Source organism: Schistocerca piceifrons, chromosome 10, assembly GCF_021461385.2.
Source record: "Schistocerca piceifrons isolate TAMUIC-IGC-003096 chromosome 10, iqSchPice1.1, whole genome shotgun sequence".
Lineage (NCBI taxonomy): Eukaryota > Metazoa > Arthropoda > Insecta > Orthoptera > Acrididae > Schistocerca > Schistocerca piceifrons.
This window is the reverse complement of record NC_060147.1, coordinates 93,576,380-93,603,696: the sequence shown is the minus strand read 5'-3', so window position 1 is coordinate 93,603,696 and position 27,317 is coordinate 93,576,380. Positions and strand designations below refer to the sequence as shown.

Genomic DNA, 27,317 nt, shown 5'->3' with positions numbered 1-27,317 from the left:
TATGTAGGATGAAAAGATGCGTGAATGGCTAAAGAGGAAAGGGAAAGAGGAGAAGGCTGAAGAGTGAATGGGAGTGAGGTTGTTTAACGTAGTTTCAGTCCAGGGGGATGGCGGGATGAAAGGATGTGTTGGAGTGCAAGTTCCCATCTCCGCAGTTCAGAGGGACTGGTGTTGGGTGGGAGAAGCCAAATGGCACATACGGTGTAGCAGGTTCCTAGGTCCCTAGAATTATGCTGGAGGGCATGCTCCGCTACTGGGTATTGGACATCTCCTAGGCGGACAGTTCATCTGTGTCCGTTCATGCGCTCAGCCAGATTAGTTGTTGTCATACCGATGTAAAAGGCTGTGCAGTGCAGGCATGTCAGTTGATAAATGACATGTGTAGTATCACACGTGGCCCTGCCTTGAATTGTGTATGTTTTACCAGTAGCGGGGCTGGAGTAGGTGGTTGTGGGGGGATGCATGGGGCAGGTTTTGCAGCAGGGTCGGTTACAGGGGTAGGAACCGCTGGGTAGAGAAGGTAGTCTGGGAATATTGTAGGGTTTAACAAGGATGTTACAGAGGTTAGGGGGGCGACGAAATGCAACTCTGGGTGGTGTGGGGAGAATATTGTCAAGGGATGATCTCATTTCAGGGGTTGACTTGAGAACGTCATATCCCTGGCTTCACTTTGATAGCTGCCATCCATTCCACATCAAACGCTCCCTTCCCTACAGCCTAGGAATTCGTGGCAAACATATCTGCTCCAGTGACGAATCCCTCAACAATTACACCAATAACCTGACTAGTGCTTTCCTCTCCCGCAATTATCCTGCAGACCTTGTCCACAAACAGATCTCCCAAGCAATACATTCCTCCCCGTCCAACAATAATGTTCCTACCCCCAGACTACACAGAAGTGTCCCCCTTGTCACCCAATATTATCCTGGCCTCGAAAACATCAACAAATTACTCCGCCAGGGATATGACTTTCTCAAGAAGACTGGAACAAAAATAAACCTTTTTTCATAATCAGTGGATGTTTGATCAAAATAAAATAAATAAATAAGTAGTTGTTTTAAACCAAGAACACTGTAAAGTTATTACAAAAAGAAGTATAAACATTTGAGAGACAAAGTATGTACAACAGATAACTGCACAACTGCTGTTGTACTTGCAGGCTGCGGGGTCTCTAGAGGTCAAATCGAGCACAGACTTCATACATGAGCTATGAAGTGGTGAACACACATATTTGATAGTTACTGCACTCCTCTTCCTTTGTAAAGATGTGAGCACTGTGCTCAAATCCATTTCTTCTGCCATCAACATCGGTTCTCGAGTCATGAGACATACAGCTACCGGTGCGTAGGGTCGGAAGTGGCACGAGTGTGGACAGGTGCAGCATCTGACCCCTGAGCATGTGGTGGGACAGGTGACACTGTCGTGTCTTCCATTTTGACATCTGAATCCAACCATGGTAATGGAGGCCGCTGCATAGGAGACTGAGCAGGCAGTGCCGGCTGCGATGGAGGTGGCAGCGGCAGAGGCATCTGCTGTGACAGCACAGGAGTAGGGCTCCTCCCTTGGCTCCCGACAGCTGAAGGGGGCACCAACATAGGAGGGGACAGTTGTGAAGACATCAGCAGCAGTGGTGGAGAAGTTGAGGGCAGCAGGTGCGATGTAGGAGGTGGTCGGGCAGACAGAGAATGCCAGGGCGGTGGAGGTGCTCCTGGTGGGCAGTTGCCCACATGAGGTCGTGGCTTGTCAAAGTATTGTAAAGCCCTTCCATCAGCAGTGTGGACTACAGAGAGGCATCAGCCACAGTGACTCTTGATGACCGCCGACACCCATTATGGTCAGCGACCAAAAGTGCAAGCCCAAACAGCTGTGCCAGAAGTGTTGTGACATCAGTGTCAGCAGATGTCCTGGCATCAGTCAAAGCAGAGTCCAGGACTGATGACTGTGTGACAACTCTGCCAGACTCTTATCTTCAACAGGGCTAAACCTACGAGAATTGAGGAATCAGTCAAGAGCCACTTCCAGCGACAAATCTCAAACATATCTTTTCATCTGAGTCTTAAATGTTTGAGAGTGGAAAGGAGGAGTCATGACATGGTGAACATCACTTTTTTTTTACAAGAAGCTTCAAGTTCCTAAAATATGAACAGGGGGCCATTGTCTGTAACTAACATTTACAGAAGATCATCTGTTTCAAAATTTTTTTACAGAATCGAAATTGTTGTTGCCACAGATGAAGAAAGACAACACACCCGATACAGAAACTTAGAATTTTCATCAATTACAACAAGTCAGTAGAAATTCTAAAAAGGTCCCACAAAATCTAAATGAATTCATTCCTAAGGCCACTGCGGGCTGGTCATAGTAACAAAGATGCATAGCAGGGGGGAGGGGGGGGGGGGGGCGTAGTTCACCTGATGGGTGGCACATTGTAGCTAGGTAGCTAGGCTGCTACAACTCATGCTGTTTCCCCATCAACGCCTGACCAAAAAACGTGACTCCATGCTAACACTTTTGTACATGATACATCCCACTGGTCCACATGTAGTAAATACGTAACCTCATGCCGAAGGGTGGATGGGACTACAACCCAGGCAGCAGTGTGCTCTGTAGCTAACAGCAGAACTCCATTCTAAACAAAAAGATGATTTTGTAATGTAAAATAATTTATTAAAGGATGAGAAGCATGGCTCAAAGGTTTGTCCAGTCAGCCATGTTGCACAAAAGAAACAGGATCCATGGCTACTGCAGTTGCAATTTTAGTGCTAGCAGTAGTTAAACAGTAAACAACTTTTTGAGCTTCCATGTCTAAATGAAAATAAAGCAATTCCTCTTTATCAAACTCTGGATCCGAACCAATTGGCAAACATGATAAGGCGTTGGCATTTGCATGTTGTGGTGTAGGTTGAAAACCACTATCTCATAACTGATTGTGACAGGAAAAAAAGTTGACCACTGAAAGTAATGTGTGGCTTTGTGTGGCAAGGATAACATAGGGTTATAAAGAGACTTCAATGGTTTGTGGTCTATCATCAGGTGAAACATAGACCCATACAGAAAAAAACATGAATTTTTTTTTAGAGTATATATCATTGCTAAAGTTTCTGTCCCTATTTGAGGATAATGCAGTTGCACTGAACTTAAGGTTTTAGATGTGTATGCAATAGGATGTTCTGATCCATCCGCATGCTTATGAGCAAGGACAGCAACGATGCCAAGTTGAGATGTGTCTGTGGCCAACACAAGGTGCTGGCCTCACTGGAAAGTGGTGAATGGGGCCAATTGCAGCTTAGGTTTCAACAACTTGAAAGCCTGCTCACAAGCTGGGGCCATTATAAAGGAACACCTTTATGTAATAATGCATGGACTGATTGTGCCACAGTAGTGGTGCCCGGTATGAATTTGTGATCATACACAATTTTGCTTAAAATGCCCGTAATTCCTTGATGGATGTGGGATGTAGCAACATGGCAATAGCATCAGTATGTTGGCACAATGATTTATTACCAGCTAGTGACACTTCGAAACTCAAATAAATAATAGATGATTGATAAAACTGTGTGTTATCTAATTGCACTTTAGCCATGCAGACTGTAAAACAGAAAATAGAGCATGAAGGCTCTGCAAACATACCTCTGTAGTTGCACCAGACTATACATCTAAGTAGTTGATGCAGCCTGGAATTGATGCAATAAGTTACTCTAAAAACATTCAAAAATAGCAAGTACACTTGCCACACCAAAAGGCAAACACTGGTATTGCCCAAATGGTGTGCTGATAACTAGAAAGAGTTGAGATTCCATATCTACTGGCAGCTGTGAGTATGCATTTGTTAGGTCAATCTTTGAAAAATAATAGCCCTTGATAATTTTGGTAACAGCTTGTCAGTGTGCAGTAAAGTATAGGTATCAGTGATAGGCTGTGCATTAACTGATCTTTAAAATATCCACAGAGATGTAATTTACCTGTGGTGTCAACCATTCACTGGAAGAAATAGGTTGAATAACATCAATGGATTGATGACCATCTAATTCTGCTTTTACTTGATTGTATAAAGTTACTGTTACTGGTCGGGTCTAGAAAAAATGCAGGTGGGCATACTGTTTTATCATAACATGAGCCTGAAGTTCAGTTGCACAACCCAGTCCTGGAGAAAATAAAGGGGAAAATTCGGCACTGGGAGCATCTAATTGTTGATATGGAACTTGTTCAGCAAGCAAATGCACTTCATCAATGATGGAGAATAGAAAAAGCATAAAATCATCCAAACCAAACAGACTTTCAGTGCAAGTATTGTCCACAACTAGGAATGTTAATGAACAAACCACAACCGTGTAAGTCAGGAAAACTGTCCCAATAATGGGAATCTGTTGTTTGTTATAATTCAACAGCCTCCCTGACAATGGAGCCAAAGGGGTATGACCCAAATCCACATAAGTTTTAGAATTCACCAGAGGTGCTGTTGCACCTATGTACACCTGCTTCTCAGTGGTTTGTTAAACACACATACACTTCACTGTATAGCTTGCTTGGAGACACCTTTGCTGCTGACACACTGTTCACATCCACATTTGTTTCATCATCACTCAGGTTCAACAATGTGTCCTTTTTTATGGCACCTATTACATGTTGCCCAGTGCTTGGGGCCTGTGGTCCATTCATATTGAATGAAACAGTACAGGCATGAAGGCAGCAGAGTAAAAGGCTGTTGTCATGATGCAGACTGTCATTGTTGTGAATGACAATTGCCTACACAATGCTGAGACATCTGTTGGATGGCTGCAAGAGTTTTTCTGTAACCTTGTGAACTGTCTGAAGACTGGGAGGGGTGAGAGGAACTGATTTGTGAAACTTTGGACCAGGCTTCTATCTGACTACCTACAGCTAGTGAAACTTCAAATGACTGAGCTACATTTAATACTTCTATAGGCCCCCTGTCAGGAGCAAGACATAGGATTGCGTCTTGAACCATCTGATCTCCATAGGATTCCTTATGAACATTTGTCACAAAATTATGATGATGACAAAGTCCATGTAGTTCTGCTGCCCTTGCTGTGTATGACTGTTTTGGCCACTTTTGGCAATGGTAAAACTGCACATGAACAGAAATAATGCAAGTACATTTGCAGAGATAGGTAGAAAGTAACTAACACATCTGATCAAAAGAGAGGTTTTAAGTTTGTTGTAAAGGGGTGAGCTGACACACCAACTGATACATTTGAGTGAGATCTGTTACAGAAAAAGAGCCTTGTACAAGTTTATAACTGTTACCCCAAATGCCTGTAAATGTTATTGTGGCATTTTTTATCGCCAAAATGTTCCAACCCAAGAACACTGTAATGTTATTATGTGAAAATGCAGAAACACATGAGCACAGACAAAACACAAGAGGCCAACAGAGCCTTGTGTTCCGGCCTATATTTACACCTAACTTCTATTGTACTAGCAGGCAAAGTGTCCTCTAGTGGCTGTATTGAGCACAGTCTTCATGTGCAAGCTATTAAGAGGTGCACACACATATTTTTTGGTTACAGCAGTAATGAAAGAGCTAAATAAGAAAAATTATCCTGTTGGTATACTCTGTGGCCTTGCCAAAGCCTTTGATTGTGGGAATCACAAATTTGTCCTTAACGGAGTAAAGTGAAGTGTCCTGGCATTAATGGCCTCCCTCTTGCATGGATGGAATCTTATCTCCATAACAGAAAGCAGAGGCCTCACTAACAGACCCAAATCTCAGGCATGTACAATGTAATGAGTAAACATAATCCTCCACTATGTGATGGAAGTGTTGAGTCGTAGATAGGCAACGAAAATACATTGTTTTTCAGAGCACACACATAGCTATAATGTCTTGACATGGTTTCAGTTCAATGCAGTGTGCCATAAAACAAAAAAAGACAAAGATAAAAGTAGCTCTGCAGGCATCACAAGCTTACTAACCAATGATCCAGACTCAACCCTAGCTGACAACTACATGATAGTTGAACAGGCCTGCAAGTGGTTCACAGCTAACAGTTTTAACCTCATAGAGACACACATTATGTAATTTCAAACAAACAAAAATTGCTTTATTTAACTCCAGAGGTAGACATTAATGTCATACACAGAATGAAGAACAGTGCATAAAATTCCTTGGGGGCCAGCTACGCAACAACCTAAAATCGAGTTGATACATGAATAAAAAGCTACCAAATTGCAAAATAACTTCATATCCCAAAAATATAAACCTAGCACCATGGAAAATTGCCAAACAGAAAATGGAGGAAATTGATTATGGTAACTTACAGATAAAGGACATGAATAAGTCAATAAATGATCCACACAAAATAGTAAATTCCTGTCAGAGTCTACCATCTGTGTGTAACAGTACATGACAACTTCATGCAAGTTATATCTACATTTGATCATCAGTTATGGAATTGTTCTTTGGAGGTTCAATACATCAATTACAAAGGTCTGTTTATGGAGATAGGGGTCTTCATTGCAATGTGTAAGTACAGGGTGTCTCAAAAGAAAGTTTATATTTCAAGAGCTCTCTGCACATGCACAACAAATCAGGGGAGAATGGGGGATACATTCATCACTTCCTTGGCCTTTAGGAACTCAGTCAATGTGGAGCACTTCTCGGGAATGGACCACACATACTGCGTGTGAGAATTTTACAAAAACAGTGATTTGGCAACTGTAGAATGGAGAAAATTTTGCAGTGATTATAGACTGCATTATGTTAACAATTCTCCAATTGTTCCCCTCATCTGGAAATGGATCAATACGTTTGAGAATACCAGTTCAACACTGGCCAAACTGAAATCCAGGTGATGCAGGTCATCAACAATCAGCAAATCCATGGAGAGTGCAAATTGTTCTGTTCGTGACAATCCTACCCTTTCCATTCATAGGTGTGCAAGTTCTTTAAATGTACATATTTGCAAATTCTGCAAAAAGACGTTAAGTTGCACCCTTATAAAATCCAGGTTGAGCAAGAATAAAAGCGTCAGGATGCCATACATAGGCTGCAGTTCATTAATGATATAACTGAGGGCCTTTCATTTAAGTTGTTAAATGATTTGATTTTTGATGAGGGTCATTTTCATCTAAACAGTCAAATCAATAAGCAAAACTGCCGCTTCTGAACTGCAACAAATTCTGAATAAAAGTGTGTGAAATCCCTTCATTCACCAAAGTTACTGTATGTACTGCAATGCTGGCTCGAGAAATAATTGGCCCTTACTTTTTAGAGGACAAGAGTGGTCTTGCTGTTGCACTGCATTCAGAATGTTATGTGACAATGTTAAATGACTTTTTGGTGTCTGAATTGCAAAACTTTTCTGGTTATACCAAAGAACATGGTTTCAGCAAGATGAAGCCACAGCAGACTTGTCCAATATGTCTATACTGTGAGTTCGTGAAATTTTCCCTGGAAAATTGATCTCCAGGAGGGGTTACATAAATTGGCTCCCACAAAATTCGTATTTGAACCCCATGGATTGTTTTCTTATGTGGATACGTCAATTCTAAAGTGTTTGTCAATAATCTGACTTCTCTAAAATATCTGTAGTGAACTGGCAGCCATCCAATGTCTACATACCAAGATGTCACGCAAAATTTTGTTCATCATTAAAAGGAGTATCTTAGGCATGCTAGATTGCATTTAAATGGCATTGTTTTTAAAAAGTAAATTCTTAGGAGGAGGCGAAGTTAGTGTTCAACATCCCATCAATAACAGGGTGATTAGAGACAGATCACAAGCTCGGACAAGGTAAGAACTGGGAAGTAAATTGGCTGTGCCCTTTCAAGGGAACCAACCCTACATGTGAGAGAAGCAATTTAGTGAAGTCATAGAATAGCCATTGTCCTCTGAAATGCAAGCCTACTGTGCTAAACACTGCACCACCTCACTCAGTTAGTAAATTTCTAAACTAATATTTCAATAAATAAAGATTTTTTGATAGAGTTCAGCCTCTATCTTATTTTGACACATAAAATAAAAATTTTGTTTTGAGACACCTTGTACATAATGTACTAAGGTGGACAGGCTGTAGTTACATTATAGCAGCATATGATGAAAGAGTTTTATTTGTCAAATAAAACAAAGGCTCTTGAAAATACAAGACACAGAACATTTCCTTTAAAAACAATGCAAACATATGCAAAGGGAAAAGAATGTGTGTTGGTCAGAAGTGGCAAAGATAATAAAACATCAACATATAAAGACATTATCTCAGCACAATAAGCTATACTAGCAGGACTCCCACTCTTGTTTGCTGATTTTAAAGACACAACAGATAATGATTTACAATTAGTCTGAAACTTTTCTTTTGATGGTGCTTCTGTGGTCATGTGTGCCAGCTGATATTTGGCTTCACATAAGCAGCAACAATAGAACTGTCATTCGTCCTTTCATGAATGTAATGGAGCTTTATATCCATATGTTTAGACCTTTTGTGGTGTTAATTGTCTCTCTTTAATTGTAATGCACTTTGGTTGTCCACAAAGAATGGTGTTGGTTGCTCTATGTGAACCCCAAGCTCCTGTAAGAATGTATGAAGCCAGGTGATTTCAGCAGCTGTGTCAGATGCTGCAACACTCATTACTCTGGTTCTGTCATAGATCTGGCAGCATGTCAAACAACTATGAAACTGGTGATTCAACCATCTTTGCAGCAGGGTGACTAAATTCACTTTAGTCACCCTTGACAATAGTGCTACAAACCATAGAGACATCAGTTTCACAGTTGTTGTTATTTCAAAATTAAGTGACCTAAAGCCCAGAGAGTTTAGTCAAAATGTGGGTGCATAATAAAGAACATAACAAGTTTGTCATGCTCAACCCAGTGCTGTTTTACGTCTACATATATATTCTGTAAACCACCGCAAAGTGCATGGCAGAGGGTATGTCCCATTGTACCAGTTATAAGAGTTCCTTCCTAATCCATTCCCATATGGAGGGCAGGTAGAATGATTGACTGAATGCCTCTATGCATGCTGTAATTATTCTACTCTTGTCCTCACGATCGCTATGTGAGTGGTACATATGGTGTTGTAGTGTATTCCCAAAGTCATCATTTAAAGCCCATTTTTGAAACTTTGTTACTAGACGTCCTTGGAATAGTTTATGTCTATCTTCAAGAGTCTGCCAGTTCAATTCCTTCAGTATCTCTGTGACACTCTCAAATAGGTCAAACAACCCTGTAACCATTTCTGCTGCCCAACTCTGTATGCATTCAATATCCCCTGTAGGTCCTGTTTGGTATGGTTTCCACACACTTGAGCAATATTCTCGGATGGGTTGCATGAGTGATTTCTAAGCAGTCTCCATTGTAGACTGATTGTATTTCCCCAGTATCCTACCAATAAACTGAAGTCTATCACCTGCTTTACTCACAAATGAGCTTATGTGATCAGTCCATTTCATATCCCTACATATGTAATTCCCTTTGTGTCAACCGAAAAAAATACAAGACCTGCATGTATCGTGGAATAATAACACTGAACTTGAGAAGAGCTCAAATGCTGTTAATTTCCTTGGAATCTCAATTGATTCAAAATTATCCTGGGGTAGCCATATAGAAAAAGTGGGGAGCAGCATTAGCAAAGGAATATTTGCTCTGAGGAAGCTGCATCTTTGTCTAAACATGCCAGTACTTAAAGTGGTTTATTTTGCTTTAATACACAGTCACATTTCCTATGGCACAATACTGTGGGGACATCAAAGCAAGGCAGCTAATGTCTTCAAACTACAAAAGAAGGCAATAAGACATATGCAGCTTGGCACCCAGAGCTCACTGTAGGCCAAGCTTTAAAAAATTACAGATTATGACCCTGCCGTCAATATTTATACTACAGTGTGTAATGCATATTAAGGAAAACTATCCGAGTTATCAACAGTATGACATGTGACATAATTATAACACAAGAAACAAGCAGGACCTAGTTTCTTTCCAATGTAACTATAAAAAAACACAAAAGTGCTTCTTATACAAGTCCATACAATTTTTTAATGCCATACCCCAACATATCAGGGATCTTCCAATTCAACAACTCAAAAAAAAAAGTAAAAGAATTTCTTCCTGAGCTCAGCATTTATGAAACTGATGAATTTTTAAGGGAGGCAAAGAATATGGTATGACTACACTTTGTGATCAGTTTTTATATGCTTCTATACATGAGTAAGTCTGTAATTGGCTAAATTTACTATGCAATATCAATTTGTACCAGAAGTTTCTCTGTTTTGTTTTTGTGTGAAGGTACCATAATTATTTGTGTAATAATTATGTTGTGTAATATTTTTCTTGTTCTTGTAATTACTTGTGTAACATTTATACGATGTAATATTGACTTTTGTAATGCCTCAGATGATCTCTGAGGTCTCTACAACAATAAAAATCAATCAATCAATCATTCCATTTCATGTCCCTATGTTGTTACACCCAGATATTTATATGGGTTGGTCATTTTTTCTTTTCTTAAGTGCAAAATTTTACATTTCTGAGCATTTAAAGCAAGTTGTTAATCTTTGCACCACTTAGAAATCTTATCAACATCTGTCAGAATATTTATGCAGCTGCATTCAGACAGTACTTCATTAAAGATAACTGTATGCCCGCGTGGTTAGCCATGCAGTCTGACACACGGCTTTAGGGGCAGGAAGGAGCGCCTGGTCCATGGCATGAATCCACCTGGCTGACTTGTGTTGAGTTCTGGTGAGCTGGCCAGTCTGCCAGTCTGTGGATGGTTTTCAGGTGGTTTTCCATCTGCCACAGCAAATGTGGGCTGGTTTCCCTTATCCCGCTCAGCTACACTATGTCCGCGATTGCTACGCAAACAAGTTCTCCATGTATGTGTACACCACCATTACTCTACCATGCAAATATAGGAGTTACACTCGTCTGGTGTGAGACATTCCCCGGGGAGGTCCACCGGGGGCTGAACCGCACAATAACTGTGAAAGAGTGGTTTGGTGTGGGGCAGCAGAGGGATGAAGTGGACTGTGGTAGTCGTCGTGGGGTTGTAAACCACTGCGGCTGCAGCAGGGATGGAGCCTCTCCATTGTTTCTAGGCTCCTGGTTAACATACAACACAATACAAGATAACTGTGATGATGACGATGAAGTCCCATACTCCGCAACAGAGCGTAGGGGACAATGCAGAGACCTGCACCACTGTGCTAGGCAAGGTCCTAGTGGAGGTGGTTAGCCATTGCCTTCCTCCGACCATAATGGGGATGAATGATGATGATGAAGACAACACAACAACACCCAGTCATCTCGAAGCAAGTGAAAATCCCTGACCCCGCCGGGAATCGAAAATCAGGACCCCAGGCTCAGGAAGTGAGAACGCCACCATGAGACCACAAGGTGTGGACAAGATAACTGTATCATCTGTAAAAAGGATGAGGTTACTATTAATATTGTCTACAAAGTCATTACTATACAACATGAACAGCAAGGGTCCCAACACACTTCCCTGGGTCACACACAAAGTTACTTTAATATCTGTCAATGACTCCCATCCAAGATAACATGCCATCTCCTCCCTAGCAAAAAGTCCTCCATCCTGTCAAAAATTTCCCTTGATACCTGATATGATTGAACTTCTGACAGTAAGTGTAGGTGTGGCATTGGGTCAAGTGATTTTTGTAAATCAAGGAATACTGCATCTACCTGACTGACTTGATCCAAAGCTTTCAGTATGTCAAGAAAATTGCAAGTTGGGTATCACATGATCGATGTTTTTCTAACCCTTGCTGGTTGACATGGAGAAGGTCATTCTTTTCAAGGTACTTCATCATGGCAGATCACCTGAGAACATCATTTGATATTGCATAAATTATTGTTGGCAATTACAGTGTAGTAGAAGATGATTCGAAGTTTTCTGCACTGCTCTCCAATGTTAGTGAACACTCTGATATTATTAGTGATGTAACAAAATTGCCGCATGCCACTGGCAAATTTTGTGCAACAAAGGCAACCTTTCTCGATTGATTAGGAAGGTTCCTAGAACAGCAGATACAGCAAGTGGTTGATTGGTTGATTGATTTGAGGGATGGGACCAAACAGCAAGATCACCAGTTGCAGCAAGTGGTATGCACAGAAAAACTGGACAGCATAACATCTTCCCAGTTTTGAAGACATGTTAACTGACTGACCCAAAAGACAAGTCAGACAGCATGTTTTGGATATTTTGGCTAAATAAGCTACCACCTTATATTCAATCAGTAATGATTTCATATGAAAATGATACATAGAAAGTCAAATTACAAATAGGGGATAGAATTTTTGCAATTCCACAGCAATGGCAGTAGTACTGTGAAAGGGACAACAATAAACCATGACAGCAGTTTGAAGGGAACCGTGTACCCATGGAAATATATGACAGTGACATCATAGGTAAACAGCAGACTGAAACAACTAGGAGTACTAGTCACAAGCTGTTTCTACCGGACATACTCTAGCTGATGGCGCTAGGAATACTAGCGATGAGGAAGAAGAGACAACATTGTGCTGGTTTCGTACATCCTTCAAGAAATGAGGATGCAAATGTTCTGTGCCACGCAGTCACCCAAAATGACAGGCACAATCTGCAATAGGTGCTATGGCTCAAGGCACATCAGAAATGGGGCTCCAGTACAGAAACAAGTTTAGCACAACCTACAAAGGATGGCTGCAGGTTTTATACCTTGGAAATTACATCAAACCAGTATTTTCTTACTGGCACCAGCTCAGAGATGAGCAGCTTCCTCGAAGAAGCATCTCAGGTAGATATTTTGGATACTATTCACCAGCTGTGTGCCACCAGTGACACACACATCAAACTATATGGAATAGTCACATGCTCCATGGAGCTCTGACTGTGCAAAACTTGGCATTTCACAGCTGTGAATGTAAATGAGCTGATACTGGGGGCAGATTTTTTTAAAATAGTTCTACCTGTCTCCTGTCCTAGAAGATGGCAAATTTTAGCACTCCAGTACTGGGGAGTCAGTGGCAGAAGTCATTGGCAGACCTTCTACACATACATGCATGCAGGTTAGTACTGCAAATGTAAACAACGGTGCACATGCTACTCCTGTCAGTGTTATCAGTGTTACAGTGTTCCTAGGACAGATATGTAATGTAGTATAAATACCATGCAAGATCCACCAATTTTTCGCAAGACTCACTGGCTAACTCTGGAGCAGGCACAGTATGCCCTTCAGGTAGCCTGTGGACATCCCCCATACATATAGAGAAATAAAAAGATGGTTTGTACCTTGTAGTTGTGGATTATAGGGATCATAATTCCAGAGCAGTACCTCACTGGTATACAATACCTAACAGTCTATACAAGATTTGGCACATGTGTTAGCAGCTGCCTCCATATTGTATGTTTTGGACTGTCAGAAAGTTTATTTTCAGATCCCACTAGCCCATACAGACATACCAAAAGTGATGATAATTACACCGTTTGGGCTGACTGGGCCTTTTTTTTAATGTCCTATGGATTACAAAACACTGCTCAGGCTTCGAAATGTTTTATAGATAAAATCCTCCATAAATTTCCGTTTTGTTTTTCTTACCTGGATGATATCCTAATATTTTTGACATTCATCCAAGAACATGAAAAGCACCTTTGCCTAATTTTCAAAGTCTTGGGACAATTTGGAGCAGTCGTGAATGAGGAAAAATGTCATCTACTTAAACAAGAAGTTATCTATCTGGGACACTCTGCAACAAAGAAGATTATGACCACCAGCAAGATACAAACCATATCTGTCAGGTGCCTTGTATGAACTGGAAAGCTTTCATGGTATGATTAATTTTTGCCATCAACACGTACCTCAGTCTTTAGAAATGGAAGTGTCATTAACTGACACATTGGGGAGAAAAAATGGTGACAGCAAACAATGTCATGGACCAGTAAAATATAGAATGCATTTGACCAAATAAAGATAGATTATACCAAGCCTTATCTAAAGTCTTCAGTGACTTTATTGAGCACTATTAATGCTATCAAAACTGCTATAGGTGCACACACTGAATGTAGAACAATGACAATTTTTACAGAGCATTGACTCCTGGACTCTATTCTTAACCCATGCAAGGACACGTCGATTATGTCACCTCAATTTTATTGGTCAATTCTATGGATGTTTGGCATCAAGGGCACATACATTATCGTGGCTGATTTCCTCTCATACATAAATGCAGTAACAGTCAGCATCAACTATGAAGAGCTTGCTGAAGTGCAGCAGAAAGACCATCAAGGAATTTCTACAAGATACTGCTACAGAACTTACATCAGAGTGAGTGATGATCCTTGGAACTGCTACACAATCATCGTGTGATGTCTCCCAAAACTGGTTATGTCCAGTAGACCTCCAACAATTTTGGAAGACCATTTTTGACAATCTACACGTGTCTTGCACAGGGATTCAACCAACTACAAAATTAGTAATTTTGTCTCATGAAAAGTGACGACTAGTTATGAGTCATGAGTCCAAACTTGCATTAGTTGCCAGTGAAGTGAATTATGATGCCAGACATTCCCCAAGCACAGCAAATATTGAATACCAAAGGAGCAATGAGCTCACCAAACCATCAAGCCAAAAATTATTTGCCACCAGGAGCAATGGACAGGAATCTTACCACAGGTTCTCCCAGGTTTCAGAATAGCTTTCAAGGAACTTAAAAGTGCTATTAGCAGAAATCTTACACGGTGAAGGCCTCAGTCTTCTAGTAGAATTTATTATCCCTGTACCATTGCCGACTGCTAATGCGAGACCTATTCTGGTCCAGCAAGTTGAACAGCAAATCACATATTCACATACTCCACCTCTGCAGCCATGCAGTGAACAATGTGTCTTCATACACAAAGCATTGGAAGATTTCAGATATGTTATGCTCATGGATGACAAGGTCCACACAGCATTACAACCTCCTTATACAGGACTGCATCCTGTCCTGAACAAGGAGAGTGTACCATTTCCAGCTTGCTACACAGGAAGCCTTCCATGGTCTCCTTACAATGATCAAAACCCACCCAGTTCTTGTGGAATATGTCAATGAAAGATATGAAAAATTCAGTACCTGTTGACCAATAGTTATAAGGGACACCGCTGTCCCTGAGTCTCTGTCATCAGAGGAGGTCGAAGAAAATCCATGACTTCCCAGACGGGAAGCCACTGACCACAACCATCACTCAAGTTATGGATGGGTTCACAGCACTCTCCACTATCACTGTTAATGTGAGCTGGAGTAGGGGAACACCAAACTATCTTCTTATCTGTCAGGAATGGCCCAGCTGTTGCTCTGTGCACTACAAGTGGTCAGAAGAGGACATTGAAGAAATGATCCAGTTGATCTCTGTTTTGCAGCCAGCCATGACACTGCTAGTCACACTCAGGCAGTTGAGCCAAAGAGGAAATGGAGGTTCCATCGCCATATGTGGGAACTTTGCCCTCTGACTGATAACCTATTGTGTACAAACTTGGTGTGTAATAATCATTGTCGGATGTTCTTCAGAGTGTTGCATGAGAGTTCAGTTTTGTTGTTAGCTGTTAAACAGTGTGAATGTCTTGTTCATGTGCTCCACAATAAATACTATAATTACCTTACCTGCAACAAGCAAGAATATCATACCTGTTACTTACCTAGCTGGTACCCACATATGTAACATTTGTTCAATAAATCTTTGCTGTAATATTTGTTACTTTAAAGTATAATGTTTGACATTGGAAATGTAATAATACAAACTTATAAAAATCTGTACAAAGTTTTAACTGAACTATATACATGCCATTGAGTAACCTAATCACAAATTAATAACATCAAGAAAATACAGATTGCTACTCACGATAAAGATGACATGATGAGTTGCAGATAGGAACACAACAAAAAGACAGTTACACATGTAGCTTTTGGCCAAATCTCTTTAGAAAAGGAAACACACACACACATTTTTTCATGTGAGGATTATATGTGTGTGACATGTGCTTGCTCATGTGAATGAATGTGTATGTGTTTCCTTTTCTGAAGAAGGCTTTGGCTGAAAGCTAAATGTGTAGCTCCTATTTGATTGTGCCTGTGTCCAACTCAGCATGTTGGCCGAAAGCTAAACGTGTAACTTTATTTTTGTTGTGCCTGTCTGCAACTCACCCTGTCATCTTTATGGTGAGTAGCCATCTATCTTTTACTTCTATTGTTGATACACCAAGCTGGAGTTTCCATTGTTTGGTATTACAGCGTTAAGTTTACTCTGGATATAATAACACTTTTTTGTACATGAGACATAATAGTATGCACATTAAATGATTGAATAGGGCATGTGTTAAAAATTACAGCCACAACATGATTTAAGACCAGTTCTCTGCTACTAGAATTAATTAACCTCAAAAGCATTATCTGAAAATATAAAGGGTGTAACTTTTTTATATTACAGCAGTATTCTGCTTCACAGTATTTTGGATGTTCACTTATTGTTACGTCAAACACAGTGTTGCTTATGCCCGCTCAAACATATTTTTATACTGCTGTGTCATCATTAGTGAATTTTCACTGTTTATTCTTTTACATTGTTATCTAACGTGATGAGTATGTTCAGATTTTGTAATTCACATTTGTAGAACAACAGTATATTGTGTTACCACATACTAGTGTTTGCCAAATTTAGACTGGGAAAGATTGTGATGATTCTCTTAAACAGTAAAATGGAAATTCAACATAGTTATACACACAAAAATTAAAAATGAGAAGGTGCCAATTATACTATGTAATGGTACACTGAATAAATAGGAAGAACTCACTGATGATGTAAGAATGGGTTAACACATGATTGGTAAACATAAACAGTACTGTGTTTTCTAAAAGTGAGATCCTACTTCCAAAATATTTTATATTAGAAATGTAAGAACTGTTTGTAATGTTACAGCTGTTCAGCATAATTCTATATTGATGAATATTCCTCAGGTTTCTGGCTGGGGGACAGTGTTGAAAAAGTGTAATATTTTATGAGTGATGTGGTTTTCAAACACATTTTCATAACAAGTATACAATTTATTTCAGATAAGAAAATTATCTTTGCTTTGTGTACAAATACTCAATTTGATGCTGATATAAACTGATAAAAATGTTCTTGAACCACAATGACAGAAAAATACAGTAGTTCTCCCTTTTATTAAAAAAGTAATAGATCGGATCGGTAAGATTTTACGAAAACACGACATAAAACCGGTCTTTAAACCAACAAAGAAAATAAGTCAAAGTACTACGATCTGTGAAGGATAAACGCCCTCCCCTGTCGACATGTAGTGTGTATAAAATTCCATGTACCTGTGGTAAAGTTTATATTGGTACTACCAAAAGAAGCGTAAACACGCGACTGAAAGAGCATAAAAGTCTTTGTCGACTCGAAAAATAGAAAAATCAGCTGTAGCGGAACATGCTCTTCAACCAGGCAACCACCAAGTGAAGTTTTTGGATACCGAAGTTTTATCTACAATGCTAAATTACTATCCACGGTTATATAGAGAAGCTATTGAAATTTATAAACATCACGATAATTTTAATTGGAAAGAGGAGGCTATGAAACTTAGCGATATGTGGACAGTGGCTCTACAAAATTTCTAACAATTTTTATCTTTGATAAGGTGGTAATCGATAGTCAACCTTATCTTTGCTATGGATTATCACTGCTCATCACGTGTCACCTGAACCATGCCCCCTTTTCTCACAATATATAAGTCGCTCTCAGACACCCGACCAGTCAGTCGGCAAGACTCAGTGGAGCAGCGCCTCTGAGGAAGTCCAGCGCAGTCCTGGACAAAACGTAAGGAGCAGAAAAGTTCTTGGACCACGACCTCACATCCCGGAAAGTATATCAACAGCCAGTCCCAGCCACATTATACTGTAGCAGAATGGGACAGTAGATAATCAGCAGACTGATGCCAAATATTTCGGAGATTGCGATACCATTACGCAACGTTGTGTACATATAAAACTTTTAATTCTATTGTCCTACACTTACCATATTTATAAAAGCTGATTATCTTCTGACAAAATTAGGGAATTATATGCAAATTTAAGTAACTAATGCAAATGTTGCTCAGAAAACAGTGTTATTGACGTATGTAAATGAGGTGATGACTGTATTGAATCTGAATTAGGTGATAATTTTGATGTAGAAATGAATGAGAGCTGTGAAATAACTGAGGTTGATAAGTCTGAGACTGGTAGCTTATTGCGAATAAATGTAGGCGAGGTAAGTGACCTTGATGCAGATGAGACCTGTGTCATTAATGATGTTGTTGATGAAGTAATTTTGGAAGAATATGATGATGATGATGGTGATGATGAAAAGTATCAGGCATTTGTGGAGTTTAAGAATAATGAAGTTTCAGAGTTATCTGTTAATGATGTTGACAATACGGATAAGGTAAGTGATGTATGTGATAATGTAAGTGGGAGTTATGGTATACCAGTCCAGTTAAAGCACTTTTTCATTAATATCATGCAGAGTAATGATCCAAACAATAAAGGTGAGTTATCTGGCTAGAGAATAAAGGTGAAAACTTTTTGAAGTTTGTTTGGGACCATGGTAACATAGATAAATGTGCACTCTGGAATAAGTTAGCTGTGTTTAGTCAAAATTTGTATCCAAATTAGTGGAAAGAAGTGAAAGAAGATCTAAGCAGGAAGTTTAATTTTGACAGTAATAAATTTTGTGTTCCTGCTGTAATAAATGATGTTAATTGTGCTATGGAATCCATTCATTGTGTTCAATCTTTGCCTGATGACATGAGTAACCAAAGTAATACTACAGTACCAGTAAAGTTGATGGAACCACGTACAGATGGTGTGGACATAGCATTTGATGAAATTGAAAGTAATCTTTTACATGATGTCGCTGCGTCTTCCGGCAGTGAGCATCATACCGGTCAGCCATCACTCCAGGGTGAATGGCGGACAGTGGTGGGCTCGCGCGTGCCTGGCCGAAAGGCAAAGGTGGGATCTGGCCACGTGGCAGCTGCCTTACCCCTTTCCAACAGGTACGGGGTGCTTCCTAGTGGTGATGACATCGTTTCCGAGCCACCACAGGATGCCTCGCCTGTTGGGCCAGTGGCCGATTCTCCGGCAAGGTCCCGACAGTCACAGAGGGCGGGCCTATTAGTTATAGGGAGCTCCAACGTTAGGCGGGTTATGGAGCCCCTCAGGAAAATAGCGGGTAGGTCGGGGAAGAATGCCAGTGTGCACTCGGTGTGCTTGCTGGGGGGTCTCGTCCGTAATGTGGAGGAGGCCCTTCCGGCAGCTATTGAACGCACTGGGTGTGACCGGCTGCAGATAGTAGCACATGTCGGAACGAATGACGCCTACCGCTTGGGTTCTGAGGCCATCCTTGGTTCCTTCCGGTGGCTGGCTGATTTGGTGAAGACAACCAGCATCGCACGCGGAGTGCAAGCTGAGCTTAATATCTGCAGCATAGTGCCCAGAGTCGATCACGGTCCCCTGGTTTGGAGCCGTGTGGAGGGTCTAAACCAGAGGCTCAGACGACTCTGAGACTATAATGGTTGCAAATTCATCGACCTCCGTTATTGGGTGGAGAACTGTAGGGCCCCCCTAGACAGGTCAGGCGTGCACTACACACCGGAAGCAGCTACTAGGGTAGCAGAGTACCTGTGGTGTGCACACGGGGGTTTTTTAGGTTAGAGGGACCCCCCCCCCCCCCTTGGGCGAAACGATAAAATACCTGACGGCTTACCAGAGAGGACATTATCATCGTTGATAAAGAACGTCCGTCCTCAGAGACCAAAAACAGGAAAAGTCAACGTAATATTGGTAAACTGCAGGAGTATCCAGGGCAAGGTTCCTGAATTAGTATCTCTTATTGAAGGAAATAGTGCGCATATAGTATTAGGAACAGAAAGTTGGTTAAAACCGGAAGTGAACAGTAACGAAATCCTAGACACAGAATGGAATATATACCGCAAGGATAGGATAAACGCCAATGGTGGAGGAGTATTTATAGCAGTAAAGAATTCAATAATATCCAGTGAAGTTATTAGCGAATGCGAATGTGAAATAATCTGGGTTAAGTTAAGTATCAAAGGTGGGTCAGATATGATAGTCGGATGCTTCTATAGACCACCTGCATCAGCAACCGTAGTAGTTGAGCGCCTCAGAGAGAACCTGCAGAACGTCGTGAAGAAGTTTCGTGATCATACTATTGTAATAGGGGGAGACTTCAATCTACCAGGTATAGAATGGGATAGTCACACAATCAGAACTGGAGCCAGGGACAGAGACTCTTGTGACATTATCCTGACTGCCTTGTCCGAGAATTACTTCGAGCAGATAGTTAGAGAACCAACTCGTGAAGCTAACGTTTTAGACCTCATAGCAACAAATAGACTGGAACTTTTCGACTCCGTGAATGTAGAAGAGGGTATCAGTGATCATAAGTCAGTGGTTGCATCAATGACTACAAGTGTAATAAGAAATGCCAAGAATGGAAGGAAAATATATTTGCTTAACAAGAGTGATAGGGCACAAATCGCAGAATATCTGAGTGACCACCATCAAACGTTCATTTCTGAGGAAGAGGATGTGGAACAAAAATGGAAAAAATTCAGAAACATCGTCCAGTACGCCTTAGATAAGTTCGTACCGACTAAGGTCCAAAGCGAGGGGAAAGATCCACCGTGGTATAACAATCATGTACGAAAGGTACTACGGAAACAAAGAAAGCTTCATCATAGGTTTAAGAGTAGTCGAATCATAGCTGATAAGGAAAAGCTGAACGAAGCGAAAAAGAGCGTAAAGAGAGCAATGAGAGAAGCATTCAACGAATTCGAACATAAAACATTGGCAAACAATCTAAACAAGAACCCTAAAAAGTTTTGGTCATATGTAAAATCGGTAAGCGGATCTAAATCCCCTATTCAGTCACTCGTTGACCACGATGGCACCGAAACAGAGGACGACCGAAGAAAGGCAGAAATACTGAATTCAGTGTTCCGAAACTGTTTCACTGCGGAAAATCGTAACACGGTCCCTGACTTCAGCCGTCGCACGGACGCCAAAATGGAAAATATTGAAATAAACGATATCGGAATTGAAAAACAACTGCTATCACTTAGTAGCGGAAAAGCATCCGGACCAGACGAGATACCCTTAAGATTCTACAGTGATTATGCTGAAGAACTTGCCCCCTTTCTATCAGCAATTTATCGTAGATCGCTGGAAGAACGTAAAGTACCTAGCGACTGGAAGAAAGCGCAGGTCGTTCCCATTTTCAAGAAGGGTCATAAATCAGATGCGAATAATTATAGGCCTATTTCGCTTATGTCAATCTGTTGTAGAATAATGGAACATGTTTTGTGTTCTCGTATTATGACGTTCTTAGATAATACAAATCTCCTTCATCATAACCAACATGGATTCCGCAAACAGAGGTCATGTGAAACTCAGCTCGCCCTATTTGCCCAAGAAATTCCCAGTGCCGTAGACACTGGCGAGCAGATTGATGCCGTATTCCTGGACTTCAGGAAGGCATTTGATACGGTTCCGCACTTACGTTTAGTGAAAAAAATACGAGCTTACGGAATATCGGACCAGGTTTGTGATTGGATTCAGGATTTCCTAGAAGAAGAACACAACATGTCATTCTTAACGGTTCAAAATCTGCAGATGTAGAGGTAATTTCGGGAGTACCGCAGGGAAGCGTGATAGGACCTTTATTGTTTACAATATACATAAATGACTTAGTTGACAACATCGGTAGCTCCGTGAGGCTATTTGCAGATGACACGGTTGTCTACAAGAAAGTAGCAACATCAGAAGACTTGTACGTACTCCAGGAGGACCTGCAGAGGATTAATGCATGGTGCGACAGCTGGCAGCTTTCCCTAAACGTAGATAAATGTAATATAATGCGCATACATAGGGGCAGAAATCCAGTACGATTATGCCATAGGTGGTAAATCATTGGAAGCGGTAACGACCGTAAAATACTTAGGAGTTACTATCCGGAGCGATCTGAAGTGGAATGATCACATAAAGCAAATAGTGGGAAAAGCAGGCGCCAGGTTGAGATTCATAGGAAGAATTCTAAGAAAATGTGACTCATCGACGAAAGAAGTAGCTTACAAAACGCTTGTTCGTCCGATTCTTGAGTATTGCTCATCAGTATGGGACCCTTACCAGGTTGGATTAATAGAAGAGATAGACATGATCCAGCGAAAAGCAGCGCGATTCGTCATGGGGACATTTAGTCAGCGCGAGAGCGTTACGGAGATGCTGAACAAGCTCCAGTGGCGGACACTTCAAGAAAGGCGTTACGCAATACGGAGAGGTTTATTATCGAAATTACGAGAGAGCACATTCCGGGAAGAGATGGGCAACATATTACTACCGCCCACATATATCTCGCGTAATGATCACAACGAAAAGATCCGAGAAATTAGAGCAAATACGGAGACTTACAAGCAGTCGTTCTTCCCACGCACAATTCGTGAATGGAACAGGGAAGGGGGGATCAGATAGTGGTACAATAAGTGCCCTCCGCCACACACCGTAAGGTGGCTCGCGGAGTATAGATGTAGATGTAGATGTAGATGTGTCTAATAACAGAGATGATGATTCAGATTTTGGGTGTCCTTGAACAATTCAGAGACAAGATCCAGTACAGTAAGAATTTTGTGGACATGTCCATTGTATGTGTAAAGATAAGAGGAGCTACTGGAAAGCAAAGCAAGAATGTAAAATGTCACGTAATGTTAACATTTAGTATAGAGACCGAGATCTTTGGACATGGATGTATAATGATGCCTAGTCTAGAAGAAAATATAGACTATGTCTGCATATTCATAAGACTATATAATTGTGTTTTGTTTGTTATGAATTTATTATGTAAGATGATGTGATTTCTGAAGTTCTGTCTCATCTATTTACTGATTTTAAATCTATTTTCAGATTCATAAGACTATATAAGTTTTTCAAAATTTTAAACATGGCTGCTGAAGCAGCAACTGTTAAAAATCTTCATGGTGAATAGTTGCAGGGTAAAGGTTTATTGAAATCCTTGACCATGGTTTCAGTATATCTAAATATACCTTCATCAGAAGCAAAAATACACCTGAACAGGAAAACACCTTCATTAGCAAAAAAACTTAGCAACATAACTAAGATAGAAGGAAAAACAAATGCTTATAGCTTTAAGTAACCATGAAAATTACCAAAGTATTACAAGCACAAAAACTTTTACTCACTTATTAAAATCACATCCTGCAGTGGAGATGAATAAAACAATCATCCCAAAGGTGGCACCAGTAGTTAAAATTAAAATATCACCTCCATATGTACAACATAATTATGAAGAGATGGTCGATGTGAATGCAGTGTACTATCAGTACTTAGCCTGTAAACTTGTGTGAAGAGGGTGTGGAAGTACTAGGGCAGACAGTTTCTCAAAAAGAGGGCACTTGTGGTATGCATGAGACACTCGCGCACGTTAAAACGGGGGATACATAATCATGCACGTCAAAATTTTAAAGGTTGTGCTAATTCAAACCCTCTGTCCTGATAAATAAAACATGTCAGAACCATTTAAAACACCTGCATACAATAGAAAATATGAACACCAATTTGCCTGTGTCCTAGTGTCAAGCAGGTGAAGCTTGCACTAAGGAACATATCCATCGAGAGAGGGCACTTGTGTTATGTGCAAGAATCTCGTGCAAAATTAAAGGCTAGGATGCATACTAATGAATAGGAACACAATGTTGTAGAAAATTGAAACTGTCGTCATAAATAAAAAACATAACAGAATCATTTAAACTACACATACACGTCGAAAAACACGAACAACGATCATAAAGATTTATTTATTAAGACAGAGGGTTTGAATTGCCACAACCTTTGACATTTTTTCTGCACATGAGTGTGTATCCCAGGTTTTAATGTGTGTGAGTGTCTTGTGCATACCACAAGTGCCCTCTCTTGGTGAAACTGTCTGCCCTAGTGCTTCCACACCCTCTTCACACTAGTTCACAGGCTAAGTACTGATTGCATGCTGCGTTCACATTGACCACCTCTTCATAATTATGTTGTACAGATGGAAGTGATATTTTAATTTTAACTACTGGTGACACCTTTGGCATGATTGTTTTATGTACCTCCACTACAGGATGTGATTTTAGTAAGTGACTATAAGTTTTTGTGCTTGTAATACTTTGATAATTTTCATGCTTACTTAAAGCTATAAGCATTTGTTTTTTCTTCTATCTTAGTCATGTTGCTAAGTTTTTTGCTAATGAAGGTGTTTTCCTGTTCAGGTGTATTTTTGCTTCTGATGAAGGTATATTTAGATATACTGAAACTGTGGTCAAGGATTTCAATAAATATTTATCCTACAAGTGTTTGGCTGTTATCATTTACTGTGAAGGGTATATATGTGTGTTTTATCATGAATTTAGTATGTAAGATGATGTGATTTCTAAAGTTCTGTCTTGTCTATTGACAGAGTTAAAATCTGCAATACTCTATAATTATGTTTTGTAATAGATTTGTGCTTTAGAATTTGATACATATGTGCCATGAGACTAAATGAGTAGATCCTTTTACAATTTTTGAAATGGGGCAATGTTCATAAGTTGTACTGTAAAAATTAGGAATAGTATCTTAGTATGTCTGTGTGTATCATCTTGTTAGTTCATTTCTTTCATTGCATTTAACTCTGTTTATTAAAGTTTTTTATAAGACTACTTTTAATCCTATCTGATATAAATCCTACATAATTGCTTTTGCAATATAAATAGGGAAAGCATATTCCATGTGATGTGAAGAAGGTCTTGAACAGCATATTAAGTACATAAAACAATGTTTCAGGATTTGCTGTGAGTGACAGACTGGAAGTTACCTATCCACTGGAGCATGTGATGAGAACTCTAGGAAGGAAACTGAGAAATGTGGGTGGATACACTCCCACACTGCTGTATGGCTGTACCCTGCTGGACCAGTTGATTTACAAGACTTCATAGGTGCTGGGTAATGTACTCAAGCATCTGTCAGCTACCTCAGTGTTGTGACTGAGATTTGTAAATTGTTAGCCAAGACTGCCAAAGACAGTCTTATTCCACTGACCTTCCAATATATTATATAACTTTAAATCAGTATTTTTTATCAACTTTAAATTAATCTTCTGGTCTCTATATATGTAGATTAGTTTGTACAGACAATCAGCAAATAGTGTGGAAGACATTTATTAGTACAGACAATATAACAAGATGTACACAAGTTTGCTTTCATACACTGATTTTGGTCCTCAAGTTACTTGAGCTGTTTATGACTCTGTTTATCTTCTATATTTATCCTGAGTACAGCAACATTCTATCTGACTGGAATTGTGAGCAAACTCATGCTTAACTCTGTTTTGGGTATGCCTGGTCATGGCTATTGTGTGTGTGTGCTCAAGGAGAGCATGCAACTATAGATTGAGGCTACATGCTTCTTGTAATTACTCTTCACATATGGTTGAACTTATTGATATGATCATGAACTTTATTCATTTTGTTGTGTCAAAACATTTTTTGCTGGTTTGTACTCGGCGTGGTTTGGATTCATGGGTCGGTCCCCACATCATAAGCTTAGGCCCTAATATCTTTTCATCATTTTGTCCTTTCATGAGTCAACATATCCTTAAATACTATGGTTTATGTGGCTGATTGATTTTGTGCTATATTGCCACTCATGATTGAGTATATTCTTCTGGCCTGTACCCAGCGTTGTGAGTTTTTTGAATTGGCTCGCTTGTTGTACAGTTAGGCTCTGAATTTCTTCTCTTCTCTTTTGAAGATTTTGAAGGTGTGGTTTAATGAATGTAAATTTACAATTTGTAATTCTAGTAATTTACATTGTCTCTGTATTTATTTCTATAGTTTAGTGTTGCAATGTTGTAGTTTTGACTTTGTGTCCGAATTTTGTGCATGGTATATTGTAAAGGAACACTCTCCTCAACAGATGTAGCACACACACACACACACACACACACACACACACACACACACACACACACACTGGTCATACCGGACTCAAGAGCCCATTACCGCAGCAACGTATTTTCGCCATCTGTCCCTGTCTTGGGCTATTTCCTTCCATTCACTTTCAATACCTAGGCTCCTCAAATCAGCCTTCACATTGTCCTCCCATCTATGCCTTGGTATCCCCACAGGACATTTTCCCTCTAAGTGCCCTACAAGTACTCTGCGCACTGCCCTGCCCTCATGAACAGAAGTAGGCGATACCAAAAAATATTTACGAATTTTTAAAGAGGATAATACTATCTCAACTATTTTTCTACAAGAATTGCATATGATTTTGTACACAATGTATTATATTGAAGGCTGAAATGTATAAAAAGATATTACTTTATTTTTGTTGTTACAACTTATGTTTATTAAGGCTGTATGTACAGTTAAAATTACTTTTCTTTTAGAAACATTTGATATTAAGAAATATCTGGCACACTTAATTTTTTTTTTTTAAATTGTGTGATCAGACGATATTTATTATCTTGACATCTGGATTCATTTATAAAATAGTGATACAAATTGGTGGAAATACATTTTTCAAAAATAATTTGTAATCTCTTTGGAATAATGTTAGTACCACATAATGGAGTTGTAGTGAGCAAGCATCTGATGTGATTGGACATGTTTTCGTGTTTGGCAATAACAAAGTAATTTTCGATTTTGAAGTGAAAATTGTAAAGACAGTATGATATAGAAAAATGTGAAAGAATAAAAATTACAGAAACAGAAATTACTACTTCTCAGGCAATTCTTTCAAAAGTGATCATGTCAATTGGAACCATGAGAAGCTATAATGTTTCAGCTTCAAGAATCAACACCTAAGTGTGAAGAACTGGAGCCAACTATGAGAAATGAAGATAAGTAAAAATTTTATTGTAAATCTTACACCTCTTGAAGCTCATCAAAAGAGTTAATTATGAGGTGAGTGACAATTAACAATGATGTGAGGGAGGGGCAGATTACAATAAGCCTGCAGATTGAGGTATCTTGATAACCATACGAACATCAGAATGAAGCAGGAAGGATGGAATAACCACAATATTATGAAAATTATAGACAGGTACTCACCATATTGCAGCAATGTTAAATCACAAACAGGCACAACAAAAAGACTGCTAAACAAGTAAGCTTTCAGCTATAAGGCCTTCTTCTGAATTTGACAACATACACACACATTCACACAAACATGACTTGTGTACACGTGAGACAGTGGTCTCCTGTGTACGAGTTGTGCTACAAATGTGACTCATATGCATATA

General features: G+C 39.8%; 1 protein-coding gene across 1 annotated transcript; it reads right to left on the bottom strand.

Annotated features, from left to right (window-relative positions):
- Positions 1 to 1,334: 1,334 nt before the first annotated feature.
- Positions 1,335 to 15,614, bottom strand: LOC124718715 (proline-rich receptor-like protein kinase PERK14). Its single transcript, XM_047244335.1, has 2 exons — positions 15,593 to 15,614; positions 1,335 to 1,780 (listed from the first exon to the last, which is right to left on the bottom strand). The coding sequence occupies exons 1-2, from the start codon at positions 15,612 to 15,614 to the stop codon at positions 1,335 to 1,337; spliced, it is 468 nt and encodes a 155-aa protein (XP_047100291.1).
- Between the last annotated feature and the right edge of the window lie 11,703 nt (positions 15,615 to 27,317).

Bases quoted from the DNA above. Each gene is read 5' to 3' on its own strand.
- LOC124718715 (XM_047244335.1), bottom strand. From the start codon at position 15,614: ATGATATTCTTGCTTGTTGCAG. The intron at 1,781-15,592 runs GTAAGGTAATTA...GCCTCTCTGTAG, and splicing joins GATATTCTTGCTTGTTGCAG to TCCACACTGCTGATGGAAGG.